The sequence below is a fragment of the Balaenoptera borealis genome, assembly GCF_965194805.1.
Source record: "Balaenoptera borealis genome assembly, chromosome: 13".
Taxonomy (NCBI): domain Eukaryota; kingdom Metazoa; phylum Chordata; class Mammalia; order Artiodactyla; family Balaenopteridae; genus Balaenoptera; species Balaenoptera borealis.
Genome location: NC_138870.1, coordinates 3,555,878 through 3,576,018, shown reverse-complemented (window position 1 = coordinate 3,576,018; position 20,141 = coordinate 3,555,878). Strand labels below are relative to the sequence as shown.

At 53.5% G+C, this 20,141-nt stretch overlaps 2 protein-coding genes across 7 annotated transcripts in view; one reads left to right on the top strand and one right to left on the bottom strand.

Annotated features, from left to right (window-relative positions):
• Nucleotides 1-10,997, bottom strand: part of WASHC1 (WASH complex subunit 1) — a 52,826-nt gene extending 41,829 nt beyond the window's left edge. The window contains exons 1-2 of one of the 2 annotated variants that reach the window (XM_082349115.1): nucleotides 10,805-10,997; nucleotides 8,188-8,324 (exon numbers count right to left, since the gene is read on the bottom strand). In XM_082349115.1, the coding sequence (XP_082205241.1) occupies nucleotides 8,188-8,212 (25 nt within the window). In that variant the 5' untranslated portion in view covers nucleotides 8,213-8,324; nucleotides 10,805-10,997. The remainder of the gene's footprint in view (nucleotides 1-8,187; nucleotides 8,325-10,804) is intronic. The other variant, XM_082349114.1, reaches the window with a different exon arrangement.
• IQSEC3 (IQ motif and Sec7 domain ArfGEF 3) overlaps nucleotides 325-20,141 on the top strand; it is a 100,579-nt gene continuing 80,762 nt past the window's right edge. For 2 of the 5 annotated variants that reach the window (XM_082349059.1, XM_082349061.1), the window contains exon 1: nucleotides 727-1,349. In XM_082349059.1, the coding sequence (XP_082205185.1) occupies nucleotides 817-1,349 (533 nt within the window). In that variant the 5' untranslated portion in view covers nucleotides 727-816. Of the gene's footprint in view, nucleotides 1,350-20,141 lie in introns of all 5 variants that reach the window. The other 3 variants (XM_082349063.1, XM_082349064.1, XM_082349060.1) reach the window with 2 other exon arrangements.

Below are 20,141 nucleotides of genomic sequence, written 5' to 3'. Positions count from 1 at the left end.
TTTCAAACAGAATGCTCTCTTAAGAAGTTTCTGGAAGCATTAGCCCTATGACACAGAGGGCCCGGTTTATTTAGTCTGTGTTCCCATTAGAGTGGCCAAAACTGTCCTGAGGTCTCATTCCCAGAGAAAAGCCAGCGTAAACAGCCTTCCCACCCTAACTTTCTCCTTGGCTGGAGAGGTAGGACCAGACGTTCTCTGGGGTCCCTCACTGTCCTCGGATCCTCCCGATTCAGGGAATCCCCCAGCAGGACAGACCGCCGAGCGTGCGGCCTCTCCTCAGAAGGGCTTTAAGGTGGACCCCCGTCCTCTGGGATGACTGCACATAGGCAACAGAACCCGTGACCTTTCAGACCACGTCTTTTTAATACACTTCTCTCTCCTCTCACCACCTTTCCTTTCTCCGCGTCCTCGTTCTCCCAGCCGCTCTCTCCTCCTCCTCTGTCCTCATCTACTTCTGCTCTCCTACGGGTCCCACCGCACTTTCCCGGTGCCGCCGCTTCCTCCTGGCCGGCTTACCCTTTCTCGCCAGATCCCCCTCATCCACCCCGGGTCCCTTCGTTTATCCTGCTCCTCTGCCAGCCCTGCAGGAAGCCGAGACTCCTCACGAAGCTTAGAGGTGGGAGGTGGGGGGGGGGAGGGGTGGGCCCTGGCGCCGCGGTCCCGCCCCTCGTGCGTGTGTGAATGTCCGTGTGGCGGTGACGCGGCGCCGGCGGAGAGGGAGGCGAGCGGATCGCCGGGGCTGCTCGGCTCCTGCGCGCCCTCGCGCTCCCCGCCGCCCGCCCAGGCGCAGGCAGGGCGCAGGCGGCGGCGGGCGGCATGGAGAGCTTGCTGGAGAACCCGGTGCGCGCCGTGCTCTACCTCAAGGAGCTCACGGCCATCGTGCAGAACCAGCAGAGCCTCATCCACACCCAGCGCCAGCGCATCGACGAGCTGGAGCGGCGGCTGGACGAGCTAAGCGCCGAGAACCGCAGCCTGTGGGAGCACCAGCAGCTGCTGCAAGCCCTGCCTCCGCCCGGGCTCGTCCCCCCGTCGCCAGCCCCGCTGCCGGCCACCCCGGCCACCGCCGCCGCCGGGGCCCAGGAACAGCTCCAGGACCACGGACAGCTCCCGCCCACCGCGCCCGAGAAGCCCCCGCTTCAGCACCACGGACAGCTCCTGGCGCAGCCCCAGCCGGGCCCCAGCAGCAGGGCTCACGCATCCCAGCCGCCCCACCAGCACCCGGCGGGGCCCGGGGCCGTCGCCGACAAGGAGAAGGAGCGTCCCCCGAGTTGTTGCGCCGCTGCTGGAACCCTCCTTCAGCACAAATCCCCCGCCGCCCTCGGCAAGGGCGTCCTGAGCAGGAGACCCGAGTGAGTGGGGAAGAAGGCACGGGGACCAACGTGCCGGGAGGAAGGGAAGCAAATGGGCGTGAGGAGGGGACAAGGGGGAAGTGGGGTGCACCTGAGACTGAAGGACTAGGGCCTTCAGTGTGCTTGCGGGGAGAAGTGTGTCAATGAGGTTTGGGGGAAAGGAGGGAATGATATCAGTGTTTGAGAGGGCTTGGGAGGTGTTGGAGCAAACGGGAGTATCCCAACCATCACTGGGGGGGGGGCAAAGGAGGAAAGAAATGAGGGTTATTGGAAACTGGCAGATTTTAAAGGGGACAAGACTGGGGGGGGCAGATTAAACTGAAGAAAAGAGAACAGTTGAAGAATCTTTTCAAGTTAGGAAAAATCTGGATGGGAGTTTGGGTAGTAAAATTATTCGAATGGAGAGTGAGCTATGAAAAAGACGGAGGCTTGGCAAAGAGACATGTTGAGAGCTTTAAAAAGGGCAGGGTCCAGGAACCGTAGATCTGGGGTCTGAGGGGATTCAGAAGGCAGAGCATGAGGCTGAGAGGCAGGATGATGTGAGAAGGCAGGGGGGCTGGAGACAGAGGAAGAGGAAGGGTGGGAGAAAGCGTTTCCCAGAGGAACGAGGTGGCTCTTTCACTGATGCAGTGGGAGTCCAAGCCAGGAGCGGCTCATCTGGCGAAGCTTACTCTGCTCTGACCTGAGTGGGCACCTTTCTTCCGAATGCCCACAGACCCGGAGGGGTGCAAGGTAACAACCCACCAGGCCCACAGAGGATCCCTTTACAGTGTCAGGATTCAGTCTGGTTATAGCTTTTTCCTCTGACTCAAGGAGGATTTCTGTGCAGGATGCTAGCAATCGTGGAAAGGGGATAATGATGAGAGAGACAGTTGGCTTACGGAGATGGTATTTGGATGGAATTCCTGTTTAAAACTCTGTCGTGGCTGGTGACTGCAAACCTTGCTTCCCCCTGGTTATTTGGTGATGACTGGAATCCCATGGTAGGTCCAGAGAGAAATATGCTCATTAGCCCCTGATGAGAAACTCTAGGACTTCAAGCTCTTTCTTTATGCCCAACGTCCATGAACTAGAGATACGGGAAGAAGAAATGAAAGAGGATTGGAATATTCTCTCCTCTGTGTTGGGAAGGCTGTGACCACGTCAGCTTCCCTTCTCTGATTAGACAGGTGATAGAAGAACACCTCACGGGAAATCAGAACCTAGTCAGCACCTGACCCTGACGATGGGGATGCTGAGGGAGTTGGGGGCGGGGTGGGAAGGGTGGAGAGCCAAGAATCATCTTCAGCAGCCTTGGCGTGCTTTAGTCTAGGGCTACTTGTGAAGATTTGATGCAGACTCATTTTCTCCTCACATCTACTGCAGAGTTAGACAAGTTGGGTCAGGACACAGGGTAGATTTGACCAGAACTTTGGGTCCTTAGGCAGAGGACCCAGGATGATCCCGCAGCATTTGACACAAGTCCCAAGAAGATGTGGTTTTCCTTCCTACCTTCCTCAGTGGCCCATTTGCCCTTCCTTCAGTTTCACGGTTTTCTTTCCTTATCTGGCAGAAAAAGCAGAAAGTCAGTTTTCCCTCAGTGCCCATGGCTCAGCAAGAGGCAAAAGGCAAAAGGCAAAAGGCAAAACAAAAAAAGAAAAAAAAAATCCAAGATACTATGTGGCTTTACAGGCAGCTATTCCAGTCCATTTCCCGGGGGGACAGCCACAGCTTCCTGGGAATTGTGGTTCTTCACCTGATTCCGCTCCTCACGCCCCTTGGTGTCTCCCTCCTCGTCCACCACATCCCCACATCCTTTGCATCTCTTCAGGGGACTGTGTAGGCAAGACCGGTTGAGGAAAGGTCATTTTTCTTGGATAAGGACGTTGCTGTGGCCCCCAAGGTGGCTTAAAGAGCCCAAACTCTCCTGCTCAGGTGCTCTTGCTGGGAATCCAGGGATTTTAGGAATCACCTGGATTCCTACCCATCCTCACATGTCAAAACTGGAGAGAAACCGTCGTGTCCTCATCTCTCCTTCTCCCTTGTCCTGCTTTTGCTTCCCAAGGGAGCAGAACAAAAATAAGTAGTTGAAATGGTGGAAAAGAGTGGAAGTTTTGGAAATCTTTCACTCGGGAAGTTGTGCCAGGCACCGAGAGGTTAAAACCAGCAAGTAACTCCTTCCTTTCTCCAGATCCTCCAGCTTTTCCCCCCTGCTCCCCAAGCCTGGACACCCAGAGACTTAGGGAGCTCAGACACGCACACGCATGCCTCCTCCCTCTTCCTGCAGCTCCCTCCCCGCTCGCATGGGAAATCACGGACATCTAGGCGGACTGAATGCCCTTTGGATCACCCATTTCTTCCCACTGTTTTGCTTAACTTCAATCCAAGTTTCCCCCCCACCCCCCGCAGAATCTCAGGAAGGAATCATCTTTGCTGACTACATGTTTAGCCCCACCCTGCTCTCCACCCACGACCCCAATTTTGCATGTCTTGTCCTCCTCTGCCCAGCCTCTCAGCGGTGTAGGGCTAGATGCAGGCGGCCGGTAGGGGCACCTCTCCATGGATCGGGTGACATGGGGAGAGGGAGAGCTGAGCCAGCAGCCCTCTCCCTGGGGCCTCTCCTGGGGATCTCCCTGATGAATCAGTTCTCTACTGGGCATGCTGACGTAGGAGGAAGAGCCGGCGGAGGGGGTCCCTGGGTCATAATTTTGCTGAAATCCGTTCTCATTTCTTACTTCCCCTTCTCTGGACTCATTAGGCTGAGAATGCAGCTCTGGTGAGGTTGCTGAGGGGTGGGTGAGGGCTACCCGGGGCCAGGCAGCGTGAGGTGCATTATCTCACCGCACAGCTTATCTCTTAGCCCCAGAACTCATCTTCCTCCCCAAATCCAGGAGAGGCAGGAGCCCTGGGCACCCTGGGGCTGGGAAATAATAGACTGTTGAATTGTCATCAGATCTGCATTAACATGCAACCTGGCCTCTCTCCCTCCTTCAGCTGAGGGAGCTACGAAGGTGATGGCCTTGGAGGTCAGGCCAAGGAAGCAACAACGTGGGTGTGGGTGAGCTCAAAGACATCACGAAAGGACACCCGACACCCGAGGGGTTAAAATTCTTTTTCTGCTGCTTCCTGGCTCTTGCTAAACTCCAGCCCCCACTGCCTTTGCCTCTTAATGAGAGCAGCAATCTAGCTCCTCTTTATTTTTTTAATCAAGGCTCACAGCATCTACAGAATTGATTATCCCTTTCCTGGCTGGAGCCAGAGCCTCAGCTTGACCTGGCAAAATCCCCTCCACGTCATGGAAGCACATGACCCGACCTGAAGCTCCTGCCTTCAGTGTGGCCACAACTTCTCTGTCTGAGCACATGTTGGTCCACCCACCCAGCCGTGCATTTAGAGCCAGTGGATCCCAGGGTTTGCCCAAGTCCCCAAGCCCACGGGCAGAGGATTATTGGAGGGTGGCAAAGATTCTTGCCTTATAATTCAAATTCAGCACCTACCCTGGGCTCCCTACCTCCAAGGGACCATGAAGTCCGAATAGCTCCTGTGTTCTCCTCTTCCTCCCTTGTCTTTTTTTATACCCCTCCTCTTCCTACTTTCCCCCTTGTCCTTTTCCTTTCTTTGCTCTTACCCTTCTTCCCTCCTCTCAAATATGTTCCCTCTCCTGTATTTTCTTCCTTCCATCCTTTGCTTCCATTTAAGCTGCGTAGGGAAGTCTCCTCCTCTCTGCTCCCATCCTAAGCATAAACTAAATCTTGAGTCATCTTTTGAGCACCACGGTCTCACGCTACCTGGAGGCCGGGGCACAGCTGGAAGACCACTGGATGTGCTTTTTAGCCTGTTGTCTGAGATGCTGATTGGAGCCGGCATCCCTGCTCCTACTGAGTCAGGGTTGTCTGCCTGGAGGTGGCAGACAGCCAAGACTGGCCCCTCCTGGGAGCTATTAAGAGAGTATGACAGTCTGTCTGTCAGTCAACTCTACTGTATCAAGCATCCGGTCCGTTCAAAATCCTGCACTCTGTGCTGCGAAAAGACAGGAAAGACGCCGACAGTCCTTGCTCAACACACTCGAGACACAGATCTAGAAACATCTAAATAAGTGGAAGCCGACTGCAGGTGCCCAGAGCCATCCTCTATCAGGACAGAATGGGGTTAAGAGGGTGAGCGTACAAAGCATGTTCAGAGCCCAGAGAGAAGGGCTCCTTGGTTGGCGTCAAGGGCTTATGTCAGGAATAGCGAGAGCCAAGGAGAGTTGGAAGGGGGACGGAGCCGGAAGGAGTCGATCCACAGAGATGTCTGTGCTACACGTGCTTACCATCCCACCCTCTGACCTACAGCCCCTGCCCCCATCATGCCTCCCCCGACCAGGCTAAACCCATCAACGTGGGAAGGAGATCTCGGTGCCCGGGGTCCTTTCTGCCTTGCGGCCAAAAGCCCTTCTTGCTGAGGAAGCGACGTTACCGCCTTGCTCCCTGGCCCTCTGTCCTCCGTCTCTTTCCTATCTCAGCGAGGAGAGAACTTCTGGCTGCTCACCTGGAAAAGGCGGCCGAATGAAGGCTCACTGACAGGAGGGCATTGGGTGTCTTTTGCTCACTCAGCAGCTGGTACGGAGCAGGCACTTGTGACGATCTGCTGTCCCCTGCCTCTCCGAGGGCCTGGACCACCGTTCTTCCCTCCCTCTCATCCAAAAAGAAACCAGTCACCCCGGTCTCAGGAAAACCCGACGGCCTCCCTGCTGCTCAGAAGCCCGTGTGCCTTGCTCCACCGCCATCTCCTTCCTACCCGGAGCCCTTCCTGGACCCACACAGGCAACACCAGAGGCCCTTGCACAGGCATTTGGCGCATCTTCCTCTTGGCCTGAAACCCAGCGGGAGGAGCAGCAGTTGGTCCTGCTGATTCAGCAAATATCTATGCGGCCTGAGTTTCAAAGGTCACTTATGAAAAACGGCAGATGGGGGTCAGGTCTGGGGCGGAGAGTGAATGAAAGGGAGGGTGACATGAAAAAGTGGGGAGAGCCAGGACAAGCAGCTGGACCCTGGTCTGGAAAGAGGCTTGGATCTTGGATTGAAGTCCCATGTAAGGGGTTTCTTAGTAAGAGGGCCTGGGGATGCTTTCATTGCACCTGGCAGATCCCCAAATGCAAGGCCATCTGGCAGGACCTCCGAGGCTTGGGCCACTGCAGCACCTTCCTCCTCTGCTTCTGGAAAAGCACAAAGCGCGGGTTCCCACACAGGCTGCAAAGGGTTTTTTGTTTTCGCGCGGGCTTTGGAGGTAGGCATACCTGGGTATGAGTCCTGCTCTACCACCTACCACCTGGGACACCTTACATTCACGGTGTACCTTCTTTGAGCCTTGGTTTTTTCATTTATGATATGAAGAATAATATCTACTTTAAAAGGTTGTTGTTAAATTTTAAAATTAGATAGTTTTTTTTTTTTTTACTGTTTCAGGCACAAAGTAAGTGCTCAATATATTGTAACATTCCTACGGATAAAGAAACCAGGGCCCAAGGCTCATCCAGAGTTAGACCATAGCTATCGAGGAGAATCCAGGTTCAGGATTCCTTCAGGAATTCTTCCAGGCCACCTTTCTACAGTGACCTTTCCTCAACCACTCCCCTACCTCTGGACAGTGTGCACCCAAGCTATTCCAGATATGTGAATGGGCGCTTGCCTTAAAATGCAGCTAGGCAGGACATATCACCATCCCTTAGTGATCTACAATGAGGTCTCACAACTGTATAGCTGGGAAATGCTTCCTTAAGCCCAACCTAAATTTCTTCGGTTGCATTTTCAGATTGTTTGCACTTCTCTTAAGGACACTGAAGGGATCTGAGCTACCACCCAACACCCCATGGGGATGAGAATGACCTCATCCATTTTCTAAATGGGGAAACTACAGTCTCATCTAGTACGCAGACGTGACAAGGACAAAAGTGGAGAGTGGGGGACTGGAGTCTGAGCCAGGAGATTGCCTCCCCTTTGCTGGAATGAAAGCTGAATCCATTGCTCCAAATTCTTCCATCCCGGGAATGGAAGGGAGAAGGGAGAACCGCACTTTGCAGGACTCTGAGGTCAGAAAGCGAGACAGAATAGCAGGGAGGGGCCGAGAAACGGGGAGGCCTGACCCGACGTGGGGTTCTGGTGGAGGCTGGTGGGGAGGGTGGCCGGAGGGGGACTCTGCTTTTTCTGGTCAAGCCCAGAGGGTAAAGGAGTTTCTTCTCGTAAGGACCCTGTTGGATGCAATACCTTCTAGAAAACACAAAACAAATGGAAAAGAAAAGGTGGCAAGGTGGTCATGGCTGTGTGTGTGTGTGTGTGTGTGTGTTGAGGCATGGCGTGGGGCAAAGGCTGTCGTGCTGTTGCTGTTTGGAATATCCCATCTGGAGAGTTATGTAACTCTGCACTGCCGATGTCCGGGCTGTGCTGAGCGCTCCCTTTCCTCGCCAGCTGGGGCCCAGGCTCTGTGGACAGGGGGCCTGCAGGCCTGTCCAAGTCCAGAGAAGTGCCCCCCTGCCCCACACCCTCACGCTGTATGGTGGCAGGTCATTTCCTCCGGGCCACAGCTGCAGGGGCCGGAGGGCGTTAGGAGCTGGACCAGGGTCCCCCAGCCCCTCTGGGGAGTCAGGTGAATGTCAGAGCTGGAAAGGTCCTGTTAGGTCATTTGGACTGAACTTCTCATTTGGCAAACGAGAAAACTATGGCCTGAGACAGAAGTGACCAGTGCTTCCAAACTGGTTAGTGGCCGATCTAGGTTTAGAACTCAGCTTCTCTAAACTCTTCATCCAGTACTCCTGTCAATATAGTGAGGGACCGAGAGGACCAGTCAGGACTGCTCCGTGGGTGTGCATGGCCAGACTTACCGCGAGTTATGGGGGCTTCGGGCATTCCACGGAGGTCTCTCTGCCTTCCAGAATATCTCGCCTATGCCAGCAATTCCACAAGTAGAGATTCCTTTGGGTACTTAAAGGTTATCCCCCTCGTTAAAATGCAAATTCTCCTAGGACAGGAGAAAAACAACACATTTGGCTCTATTAGACTGTTGCACTTCAGCATGGAAGAGTTTATCTGAGCCGTTTCTGAAGGGCGGCTTTGATAAGGGAGGAGAATGTCTAACGGCCAGGGCAGGAGGCTCGTAAGGCGTTGAAGGGCTTACGGGGGACGCAGTGGACAGTCTAAATGGTCTTCACCTCCACCGCATTTTGCAGAGAATTAGCACTGCCTTGCCTGGGCCTGGTAAGCAAAGGGCAGGGACACAGGGCACTCACTCCCACACCGGCTTGTCTTGGAAAAGTAATTATCTGGGCTGGAGACGGAATACTTCCCCAAGGAGCTTCATGTGTAAAAGTCATAACGCAGGAATTTAAGGAGCATCCTGGTGCTTGGTAAGCACTTTTGATCCTTTCTAGGCTCTTAAAATAATTTTTTGGATGGCAAAATTTCACACAGCTCTATTGGGGTTTGTCATGGTGGGGATGAATGGTATGGGGGATGGAGGCCAGCTCAACACCTAGTAGGTGTGTGTTGAGTAATGCTGGAAGGAATAAACTCTCAGTGCGTAGGACACAGGCAGGCCCATCCACCCGTGAGTGGAGGGAGGGGGTATGGAGTCAGGGCTGAAGAAGGTCTCAGCTGGAGGGAGCCCCACCAGGGGGTGGGTTGTGCCCTGGCCCACGAGCACAGTTTCTGCAGCTGAGCACCTGGGAGATGCTGGATCAGAGGCTTAGCTCTTAAGGCCATCTGGGGAGTGAGGGGGACCTGGGTGCCCCTCGCAGCTAACAGATCCCACCTCAATTCTACCCGTGAGCATGGAGAGCCCTCCTCCCGCTCTGCCCCCAGCCTCTGCCCAGTCCAGTCTTCAGCCTGGGAAGCTGCATTAAGAATGAAGCATGAGGGACCTCCCTGGCGGTCCAGTGGTTAAGACTCCGCACTTCCACTGCAGGAGGTGCAGGTTCGATCCCTGGCTGGGGAACGAAGATCCCGCATGCCGCGGCACAGCCAAACAAAAGAATGAAGCACGAGAAAGCCCTTGGAGTGTTTCACCTCAGACACCCACACACACGGCCCGTCAGCAGGTTGAACCAGAAATGGGAAATGGACCTATGAGGATGGGAGGGAAAGGAAGCCAAAATCGTGGCCATGTCTCCGGGTAGAAAGAGACAAAGGAGAGCTGGATTCTGGGGTCCCACTCTGGCCCGGGAGAAGCAACAGGAAGCAGCATCCGGCTCCAGGCCTCTCCTCTTTCTCTGCCAGGCAGTGGTGTCAGCTCTGGTCAGGGAGATGTTAGGACCCTACCGGGAGGTGAGTGGATGTGAGTCTGGCGTGGCTGCGTTTGTGGGACTGAGGGGGTGCGTCTGAGCGTGGGTGAGTGTTTTCCTGACTTGGGCTGGGGGAAAGGGGTGAGGACCCCATCACACAGCACAGGCCTTCTCCCTGTCTCCCCACCCCCGGGGTTTGTCACCCTGTCAGGACTCTGGGTTCCTTCTCCTTTTCTCTGCGTGCTTGTTTCTCTCTTCTGGCCAGCCAGTTCCTCCCGTCTGTAAAATGGGATGAGTCTACAGTGCCTCCACGCCCCGTTTTCTACCCCTCACTCTGCCTCGAGCGTGAAGGAGACCTGGCCTCTGGAGGCTGTGAGCTCCTGGGAAAAAGGCTGCCCGGACGGTGGGCGGCGTAGGGGCGAGACATCTGGGGGTCTAGTGACGCGCTGTGTTTGGAAGCTCAGGTACCAGCAGCAGCAAGATGCATGCCAAGCTGCAGCGTCATCTTCCCTGCACCTGACTTGGCCTAGCTGTGGCCAGGGACGGGCGCCCATGACCTCTCTGGGCTGGACAAGTCAGGTCAAACCAGCTGTCCCCCTGCCTCCAATCAGGAATGCACTCCCCATCCCAGCAGAGAGGCAAGGGAATTCCACCATTTCTTCTGTGATAAATGATTCCAAACTACCACAATTTTCATTCAACACATCAATCCAACACAATGATTATTTAAAACAGCAACAGCAACAAAAACTCTGCAGAGCAGTTGGGAATCTCTTGCCTATGTCTAGTTTCAGCGTTTCCAGTGCACAGCCTGGTCTTTACAAACGGAGACGCCCCGGTGCTTCCAAACCGGCTGGCTGGGCATCTTGGACATTCCTGGAGCTACTCAACTCGTAAGAGCCCATGGGCGAGGGCCAAAGAGAATTCCAGAGGCAGGTGAAGGCAAGGCGCTGCACAGCACTGGATTGGGGTGGAGAGGGAGCCCAGAAGCCAGACTGAGCCCAGAAGCCAGGACTCCCGAGTTCGATTGCTGTGCCCACCCTCACAGACCCCAAGTGTGAGCCTGCAGCAAACCGCTCCCCCTTCGCTGGGCCTTGGTGTCCCCTCTGCCCAACGGGGACAATCAGTCTTTGCCCACCTTTGGGCCCCTCTCTGCCCTCACTTCACTGAGTCTGTGGCAAAGCAGGGCTGTTCAGAGGCTGCTGCAGCAGAAAGCACTTACCTTAGATGGGCAAAGTGACTTCCAAATGGTAAGAGCCTTAGGAAGGGAGCTCAGAATCCACTCTCCATTTCGAGATAACAAAGGAGACAGACCCTGGGGCCGGGTGTAGAGCGGCCAGGCCCCGCAGGTCGGGGAGGGCGGGGTGAATTCTGCCGGGGCTTCCGGCTCCACACGCCCAGGAATTTCCACGGGGCCCCCTCTGGACATTCGCGCGTCAACAGCTGGAGGGGAGCGCTAAGGATGCAGCCCCCTCCTTCCCCCTCCCCCCACCCCACTCGCCCGGAGCCTGGGGAAGCCCTTCCGCGGGCGGCGCATCCCAGGGGCTCCGCGGGGGCGGACCCGCCGAGCCGGGCTCGCGGCTGCGTGGGCGGCCTGGCGAGCGGCCGGCGGGCGGCGCGGAATCTACCCGCCCACGCGCCCCTCGGCGCCTCCCAGCGGGGGCGGCAGAGCCAGCCCCCAGCCCGGCGCCCGGAAGCCGCGCGCCCGGCGCCCCTCCCGGCGTGGCGGCTGCTGAGTCACGCGCCCGGGAAGCGCGGCCGCTGCCCCCCATCCCCCCACCGCGCGCCCGAGCCCCGTGGGGCTGGGGAGGGGCGCGTCTCGCGGGTGCGCTGCTCCCCTCCCCCCACCCCCGCGGCCCTCCCCCCTAGCCTGGCGAGCCGCCCGCCCACGTCGTCTGGGAGCATCCCAGCCGCGCGCCTCCCGGGGGAGGAGCTTCCGGGCTGCGACCCCGCCCCAGACCCGACAGGCCGGGCCGCTGCCCGAGGGTGCGGGCGCTGCGGGCGGGACGTGCGCTGCTGTCCCGGCCTCCGTGGGCCACTGCCCGGGCTGGGGGGAGGGCCATCGCCTTCCTGGGGGAAGCCGCGGGGGCGGCTCAGAGGTTCGGGATCAGGGTGGTGTCAGGGAGGGCCGGTTCTACCCTAGCCTTCCTTGTACCCGAGTCACCTTGGCCAGAGAATCCCAGCTCCGGCTTAGCCTTCCATGTCTATATTTGTATTTTGTACAAATACAAGTCTTCGAGTTCTGGCCCAGCCTGTGATAACCATAGTAGTTCAGAAGGTGGCCTGGGGTTTGAACCCTGACTCGGTCATGTACTAACTGTGATCCTCAGCAATGACAGCCTTGGCTTCCTTGTCTGTAAAATGGGGCTAGGATTAGTGATAACCTCCCAGGACCGCTGTGAAAATTCAGAGGTGATGCCAATGAAACACCGAGCAACCCAGGCGCCTGGCGCAGTGGGAACTCGAAGGACAACAGTTATTTGGGGACCCCTCTGGCAGGAACTGGGCCAGAAAGTGATTTTTGAAGGTAGAGGCTTCCCGAGGGCCCCAAACAGGGCTCCTCCTTCCCTCCCTGACAGCCTCTCAAATATTTGAAGACGGTCAGTCCCCCTCCCTGGCCTTCTGAACCGCTCCCTCCAGCCGCCTTCTTTTCTTTCTCCTTTTCTTTCCGGTGAGCACACTGACACCTACACTTTCTGCTCCACGTGGGTCTGGTGGTGTCTCTGCCCACCTGGTCACTGGCTTCTAGCTCCCAGAACACAGGAGCTGGAGACAGCCCTGTGGCCCAGGAGGTGTGGCCCGGCCAGCGGGGGCAAGGGGAGTCCCTCCCTCCCCCTTCCCCCTCCCCTCCCCCTTCCCCCCCTCCCCCCAACCTTGCAGGTTCTGGACCCTGCCTGGCTCTGGATGGCACCTAGGAACCCACTGGCTTTCTCGGCCCCGGGCCACACAGATGGGACCTGTCAAACGAGGTCAATGAAAGTCCCTGGGCTCTCTGCTGTCCTTCCACTTCTGGCCACCTGTACTTCTCTGCAAGTGGCTTTCATTTTAACACCCAAAGAGCTGAACTTTTCACATGGCTCTGTTGGTTTTCATTTTGTTAATCTGGTTGTGTTCTTTTTAAAAGTTAATTTACTCTTTTCAAACAGGTAATACTTCGACATAGTCCAAAATTTGGAAGATGCAAGTGTTTTCAGTGAAAGGTGTCTCCCTGCCCTTGTTTCCCACCCACTCACCCCCAACCCTACCCCCATCCGCTGTCCTCAGCAACTACTGTTAGAAATTTCTTGTGCATCCTTCCAGAGATAGTGTATGTATATTCAAGCAAATATACATATATATATATATATATATATATATATATATATATACTTGTTTAGATATGTGTATGTTTCTTTTTACACAAATGGTAGTATACTATATGCTATTCTGCACCTTGTGTTTTTTTTTCCCCCTAATAATAATCTATCCTGGTGATCCTTCCATATTCAGTATAAAAAGAGCTGTCTCATTCCTTTCAATAGCTGTAAAGTATTCCATTGTGTGGCTGTGAATCTAGGTCCTTTCTTCTCGCCTGCTGAACGTGTAGAAGGCAAGCTCTGGGTAGCCTGCCTCTGTGTAATCATTTGGGGTGGGCTTTTCTGCGGGTGGGGTGGGTGGTGGATGGGTAGGCAGACATTATCCAGGGGCTCCATTTGAACTTGGCCCTCCAGCTGCGGACCTGCTGCTGGAGCCTCCTACAGACATTGGTAAATTGCGGTAGAAATAAGATTAAGGGAGCGGGCTTCCCTACCTGAAAACGCTTCACCACTCTTCCAGCTTGGAAGAGTTGTCTGCAGTCCTCAGGGCTGGGGGCGCTCCCAGGATATTATAATCTGGTTCAAAATGAGCTGAAAGTGAGTCCTACAGCCCCACCTCCTTCAGGAAGTCTTCCTTAACTGATCTAATAAACGGAGTTTCTCATCGCCTCTTCCCCTACTTCCCACCCCGGGCTGAGCACACTCCAGTCCTTGCCAACGATGAAATTAATTCTTCATTCCTGTGGCTTAAAAGTGCTTGTTTTCTTCTCTCCATAAGTATATGCTTACGGCATCTGTATTCTTTCTTTCACTTAACAAATATTTATCGATTATCTGCTGTGTGACACTTACTGTGCCAGGTACCAGGGTACAGCAGTGAGCAAAAAACCCCACATCCCTTCAGGAAGCTTATAGACAAAAAATAAACAAGTTTAAGAATGAAAACATAGAGTACGTCTGATGGGATAAGTGCTCTGGGGAGAAATAAAACAGAGCAAGGGGGCCTGGGAATAAAGGGATTTGCAATTTCAGACAGGGTGCCCTGGGCAGGCCTCCTGGAGAGCTAAGGCAGCACCTGAGAAATGCCCTGGAAGAGGGGTTCTGTGCCATCTGGGGGAGGAGCTTTCCTGGCCGAGGCAGGCGCAGCCCAGAGGTGAGTGAGGGAGCCTGTCTAGTTGTTCAGGTAAGACAGGGGCAGAGGGAGCGCAGGGAGAGTGGTCTGAGGTGAGTCAGAGACTTTGGTGGGTGGAGGGAGGGTGGGAGCGTGCAGGGCTGCAGCAGATCTTGTAAGAGGTTCTCATCTGGTATTTCCAAATCCACCAGGCAGTGTTTGGAAAGGCGTGGGGACATTTTAGCTGTTGCAGTGGTTGGCAGGGTTAAGCGGGGGAAAGCATTGCTCTGCTGGCATTTAATGGGCAAAGGCTACAGCAAACACCCTCTAGTGCTCAGCACCATCCCCACGAGGAAGAATCTTCCTGCCCCAAATGCCAGCGTTTCTTGTTGAGAAACACTGATAGGGCCTTGGAACCTATTGTGAAGAGTTTGGCTTCCACATTAAGAAAAACTGGGAGCCAGTGGATGGTTTTAAGCAGAGAATGCTTCAAAGGGAGCTCGGCTGCTGGGTTGAGCTTGGGTTGAGAATAGACTTGAGGAAGAAGAAAGCCAGCCGGAAGCAGGGAGATAAGGTAGGAAGTGGTTGCGAAGTCCAGGTACGAGACGGAAGTAGCTTGGACGAGAGGCCATGGCAGCAAGTGGTGATAAGCAATCAAACCACAGGACTTCCTGTGGGATTAACGTGGGTATGAGAGGAAGGGGAGTTGAGGATGAGTCCAAGAGTTTGGACTGAAGTTACTGGAAGGATGAGACGGGGACATCGGAGGGGGTCGAGTTTTAGCCACGCGAAGTTGGGGATGCCTGTGAGACGTGCACTGGACAGGATTGGCAGGCCTTTGGATGGACTGGAGATAAAAATTGGGGAGGGCTTTTAAAGCTTCAAGGCTGGATGACACCACCACCGAGTGAGAAAAGAAGACCACAGAGGGCCGGCATGGAGCCTTGGAGCGCGCCGGTGGCAAGAGGTGGGGATGGGAGCTGAGACACAGAGCCAAAGAGGAAGCGGCAGAACAGCTTGAGAAGCATGTGGTGTCCCAGCGAAGAGGGGTCTCAGGAGGACGGCGGGAGCAGAGTCACCTCCCAGACGGGGTGAGCAGGGAGGAGAGTCCATTGTGCAGCGCGGAGGTCATTGGTGACCCTGAAAAGCACAGCTTGGGTAGAGCAAGGGGCAGGGCGGAAGCTTGTTTGGTGTGGGTTTAAGAGAGAAGGGAAAAGAGATTTAGACAAATCAACCCGGGGTAAAGTGTGGACCTTGACTAGGTCCTAATTCAGATGAAGCAACTGTAACAAGACATGTTTAAGGCCATCAGGGAAATTCAAACACAGATATTGGAAGTATTGTTACTTTAGTTAGCTATAATAATGATACTGTGATATCTTTTCAAAGTTCTTACCTGTTTAGAGATACATTCTGGGTAAAATGGTATTATTTCTGGGGTACGCTTTAAAATACTCCAGCAAAAAAGATGGGGGTAGAAGACTGGCAGAAATGTATGTTTGAAATTTCTCTAAAAGGAAGTTTAGGGCTTCCCTGGTGGCGCAGTGGTTGAGAGTCTGCCTGCCAATGCAGGGGACACGGGTTCGAGCCCTGGTCCGGGAAGATCCCACATGCTGCGGAGCAACTGGGCCCGTGAGCCACAACTACTGAGCCTGCGCGTCTGGAGCCTGTGCTCCGCAACAAGAGAGGCCACGACAGTGAAAGGCCCGCGCACCGCGATGAAGAGTGGCCCCCGCTCGCCGCAACTAGAGAAAGCCCTCGCACAGAAACGAAGACCCAACACAGCCAAAAAAAATAAATAAATAAATTTAAAAGGAAGTTTAGAAGATGACAGAATGGGAGGGACTGCAGAAAGTGAGTATAGAAAACTTCGGTGAATTTTGCTAGAAAGAAGAGTAAAGAAATGGGGTGGTTCCTGGAGGGGGAAGAGGGTTCAAGACAGAAGATTGTTCTTGAAGGTGGGAGCAACGGTGGCATGTTTGTCTCAGCCAACTGCGGGGACTGGCCGTCCACAGGAGAGGCCCTACGCTGGACACTGCAGGGAGGCTAAGGAACACGGCCTCACTGCCTGGAGGAAAGGAATAATAATTTAACGAAAGCTAATTTTTTATCTTGCACTCACTGTGGGCTGGGCGTTGTGTTAAGTGCCTTACAAACTTTATCTCAATATATGTCTCAATAACTTCTTTTTTTAAAAAATTTTTATTGGAGTATAGTTGCTTTACAATGTTGTGTTAGTTTCTACTGTACAGCAAAGTGAATCAGTTCTACGTATACATATGCCCCCTCTTTTTTGGATTTCCTTCTTGTTTAGGTCACCACAGAGCACTGAGTAGAGTTCCCTGTGCTATACAGTAGGTTCTCATGAGTTACCTGTTTTATACATAGTACCAATAGATATATGTCAATCCCAATCTCCCAATTCATCCCACCCTGCCCCTTTCCCCCTTGGTACCCATGTGTTTGTTCCGTATGTCTGTGCCTCTATTTCTGCTTTGTAAATAAGGTCGTCTATACCAATTTTTCAGATTCCACATACATGCGTTAATATACGATATTTGTTTTTCTCTTTCTGACTTACTTCACTCTGTATGACACTCTGTCTCAATAACTTCTACAGTTGGGGGGTGAGGCACAAGAGGGTCAGGAACCGCTGCCGCCCCCCACCTCGTTCAAGCAACCACCAAGAGGCAGCGTCCAGATTCAAACCCGGGGGTGTGATTCTGGCGTCATTGCTCTCAGCCTCTCTCCTCCTGCAGACGATTGCAGGAACGATTGCAGGAACATGCATCCAAATGGCCTCCGCCCTGGAGACTGTCATTCAGGAGGAGGTTAGGGGAAGGAGGGCAGCCAAGTCTACTCTAAAGGAAGCTCTCAGGATTCCGATGCAGCTCCCCACTCAAGAACCATCAGAATAGATCAGCCTGAATCGGCTAGCTGGGGGCTGGGGAAAAAATGAAAATATGTTGAGGTGATGAGCTGAGCTGTACGGGAGAAAGGAATGTGGAGAGAGGGAAGATGAGCGTATTATTGTTATTTAGGGATGGAAATTTTATTTAGGCTCCTCAAGGGCCGGAGTCCTATCTGTACCTCCATTTAACAAGTAGTCATTGAGTACCTACTGCATTTCAGGCTCTGCTGTAGGTGCTGGGGGTTCACAGCGAACAAGTCAGACAAAGACTCGGCCATCATGGAGCTCACATGCGAGAGGAGAAGACAGATGTTAAACCAGGAAAGTAACTCATGTGTATATACACTCATAAGGACTATAAGGAAAAATAAGGGGGTGACTGGGAGGAGGGAGTTTGATAGTCAAGACCTCACTTAGGCGGTGACATTTGAGCAGAGAAATAAAGTGAAGGACAGAGTCACGGGAAGACCTGAGGGAAAAACATTCTGTGCAAATGCCCTGGGGCTGGAAGAAACACATGTTCAAAGAATAGAAGGGAAAGGTGGAGAGAGAGAGAAAGAGAGAGAGAGATAGGGTTGGAGGGGTCCTCCAGAGGGGTTTGTGGGGTGGAAGTTGTTTGGGTGGCGGTTTTGAGCAGGGAGCAATGTGATCCACCCCTGCAGGAAAGTCAGGGGGCTCAAGGGGCAGAAAACGGAGAGCAGCTTGCAGAGAGAGCCCCGCAGTGCAACCCGCAGCCATTTTTTTTTTTTTTTAAAGGGAACGCTATTTATTTATTTAAAATTTATTTATTTATTTATTTATTTTGGCTGTGTTGGGTCTTCGTTTCTGTGCGAGGGCTTTCTCTAGTTGCGGCGAGCGGGGGCCACTCTTCATCGTGGTGCGCGGGCCTCTCACTGTCGCGGCCTCTCTTGTTGCGGAGCACGGGCTCCAGACGCGCAGGCTCAGTAGTTATGGCTCACGGGCCTAGTTGCTCCGCGGCATGTGGGATCTTCCCAGACCAGGGCTCGAACCCGTGTCCCCTGCACTGGCAGGCAGATTCTCAACCACTGCGCCACCAGGGAAGCCCAACCCGCAGCCATTTGATCTTTACTCATTTATTCAGTCTTTCTTTCAACATCCACGTACTAATTTCTGCTGTGCGCTAGGCATTTATGTACGTCTTCCAATCTCATTTTCTCCATACAATCCTAATGGGAAGGTATTATTATCCCCATTTCACAGATGTGATAAGTGAGGCCCAGAAAGGTTAAGGTGACCCACCGAGGTCACACAGCTACAGTGGTGTCTTCAAGATTCACCCACAAGCTTTAGCCTCGTACACCCTGACGTAGCTATCCTCACCCTAGGGGAATCCCCTGCGTTGGGGAAGTGCCTCCCAAGTCAAGGCCTGATTGGGAACTTGGCTCAGTGTTCAGGGACACAGAGGCTGGTGGCCCCACATGACACATCCATGTGACAGTTGTTCATGCTGCTGAGCTTGGCCTTTGGCCCACTCATCTCTGTCTTGCTGTGAGGACTGGGCTAGAGGACAGGCAGAGTGTCACCCACGTGTAGCCATGGATGGATGATTTGCAAGTCCCCACAGGACATCGTATCCCTCCATGGCCCACGTGGTCAGCAGGGTTCAAGGAGGGTTCATGTAAGGGATGAAACATCCCTGGTCTCAGTCCTCTGCGTGTGTGTGTGTGCGCGCATGCATCTGCACCTGCAGGGTTGCATGTGAAAATATGTATATGTGCGTGTGTGTGTCTACACAGCGAAGAGTGAGTGCATGTGCATGTGTGCACACATGTGTATGCAGGATTGTGCGTGCATAGGTTTGGGGTGTCCACAGCCACACCGGTGGGGAGGCAGGGATCAAATGCTGCTGTTCCCAAACCTACAACTTGCGGGCTCTTCGGGAACCGAGCTACCCCCTGCAGTTGGAGAAGGGGCCTCGGTGGATTCCGCCCCAGAGCATCCGTGGCTTCCTGGCTGCTCCGTGGGGCGCACTCCTAGGATGAGAGGAACTTGGCTCAGTGCTGGATCCACCCCTAACCAGCTGTGTGACCTTGGGAAAACCAGATCACTTCTCTGTTCCTTATCTGCAAACGGGAATAACTAGATCTAACCCATGTACAAAGATTAAAAGATGTGTGAGAAGATGCTGTATAAACGGTGAGGTGGTGGACTGAAGGGAAGAGACGGCAGCCTTGTGTGTCCAGCACAGTGCCAAGCGTGATAAGGAACACACTGGCCACAAAAGCAAAAAGAAACAAGTGGGAGGCTATCAAACTAAAAAGCTTCTGCACAGCATGGAAACCATCAACAAAATGAAAAGGCAACATTCCGAATGGGAGAAAATATTTGCAAATCATATACTGATAAGAGGTTAATGTTCAAAATATGTAAAGAACTCATACAACCCAATAGCAAAAAATAAACAATCTGATTAAAAAACGGGCAGAAGGGGCTTCCCTGGTGGTCCAGTGGTAAAGAATTCACCTTCCAATGCAGGGGATGCGGGTTTGACCCCTGGTCGGGGAACTAAGATCCCACATGCTGTGGGGCAACTAAGCCCACCTGACACAACTACTGAGCTCGTGCGCTTCAACTAGAGAGGCTGCGTGCCGCAAACCACAGAGCCCACGCACTCTGGAACCCGCGTGCCACAACTAGAGAGAAGCCCGCACGCCGCGATGAAGAGCCCACGCGCCACAATGATAAAATGATCCCGCGTGCCTCAGCAAAGATCCCGGGTGCCGCAACTAAGACCTGATGGACCAAAAGAAAAAAAAAAAAAAAGGGCAGAAGACCTGAATAGACATTTTCCCAAAAAAGACAAACTGACCAATAGACACATGAGAAGATGCTCAACATCACTGATCATCAGGGAAATGCAAATCAAAACCACAGTGAGATGCTACCTCACACCTGTTAAAATGGTCTTCATCAAAAGGATAAGAAATAAGTGCTGTTGAGGGTGTGGAGAAAAGGGAACCCTTGTGCACTGTTGGTGGGAAGGTAAATTGGTGCAGCCACTATGGAGAACAGTATAGAGGTTCCTCAGAAAATTAAAGATACAGCTACCATATGATCGAGTAATTCCACTTTGGAGTATTTATCCAAAGGAAGCGAAAACAGGATCAGGAAGAGATATCTGCCCTCCCATGTTCATTGCAGCACTATTTACAATAGCCGAGTTATGGAAACAACCTAAATGTCCATCAATGGATGAATGGATAAAGAAGATGTGAGATAT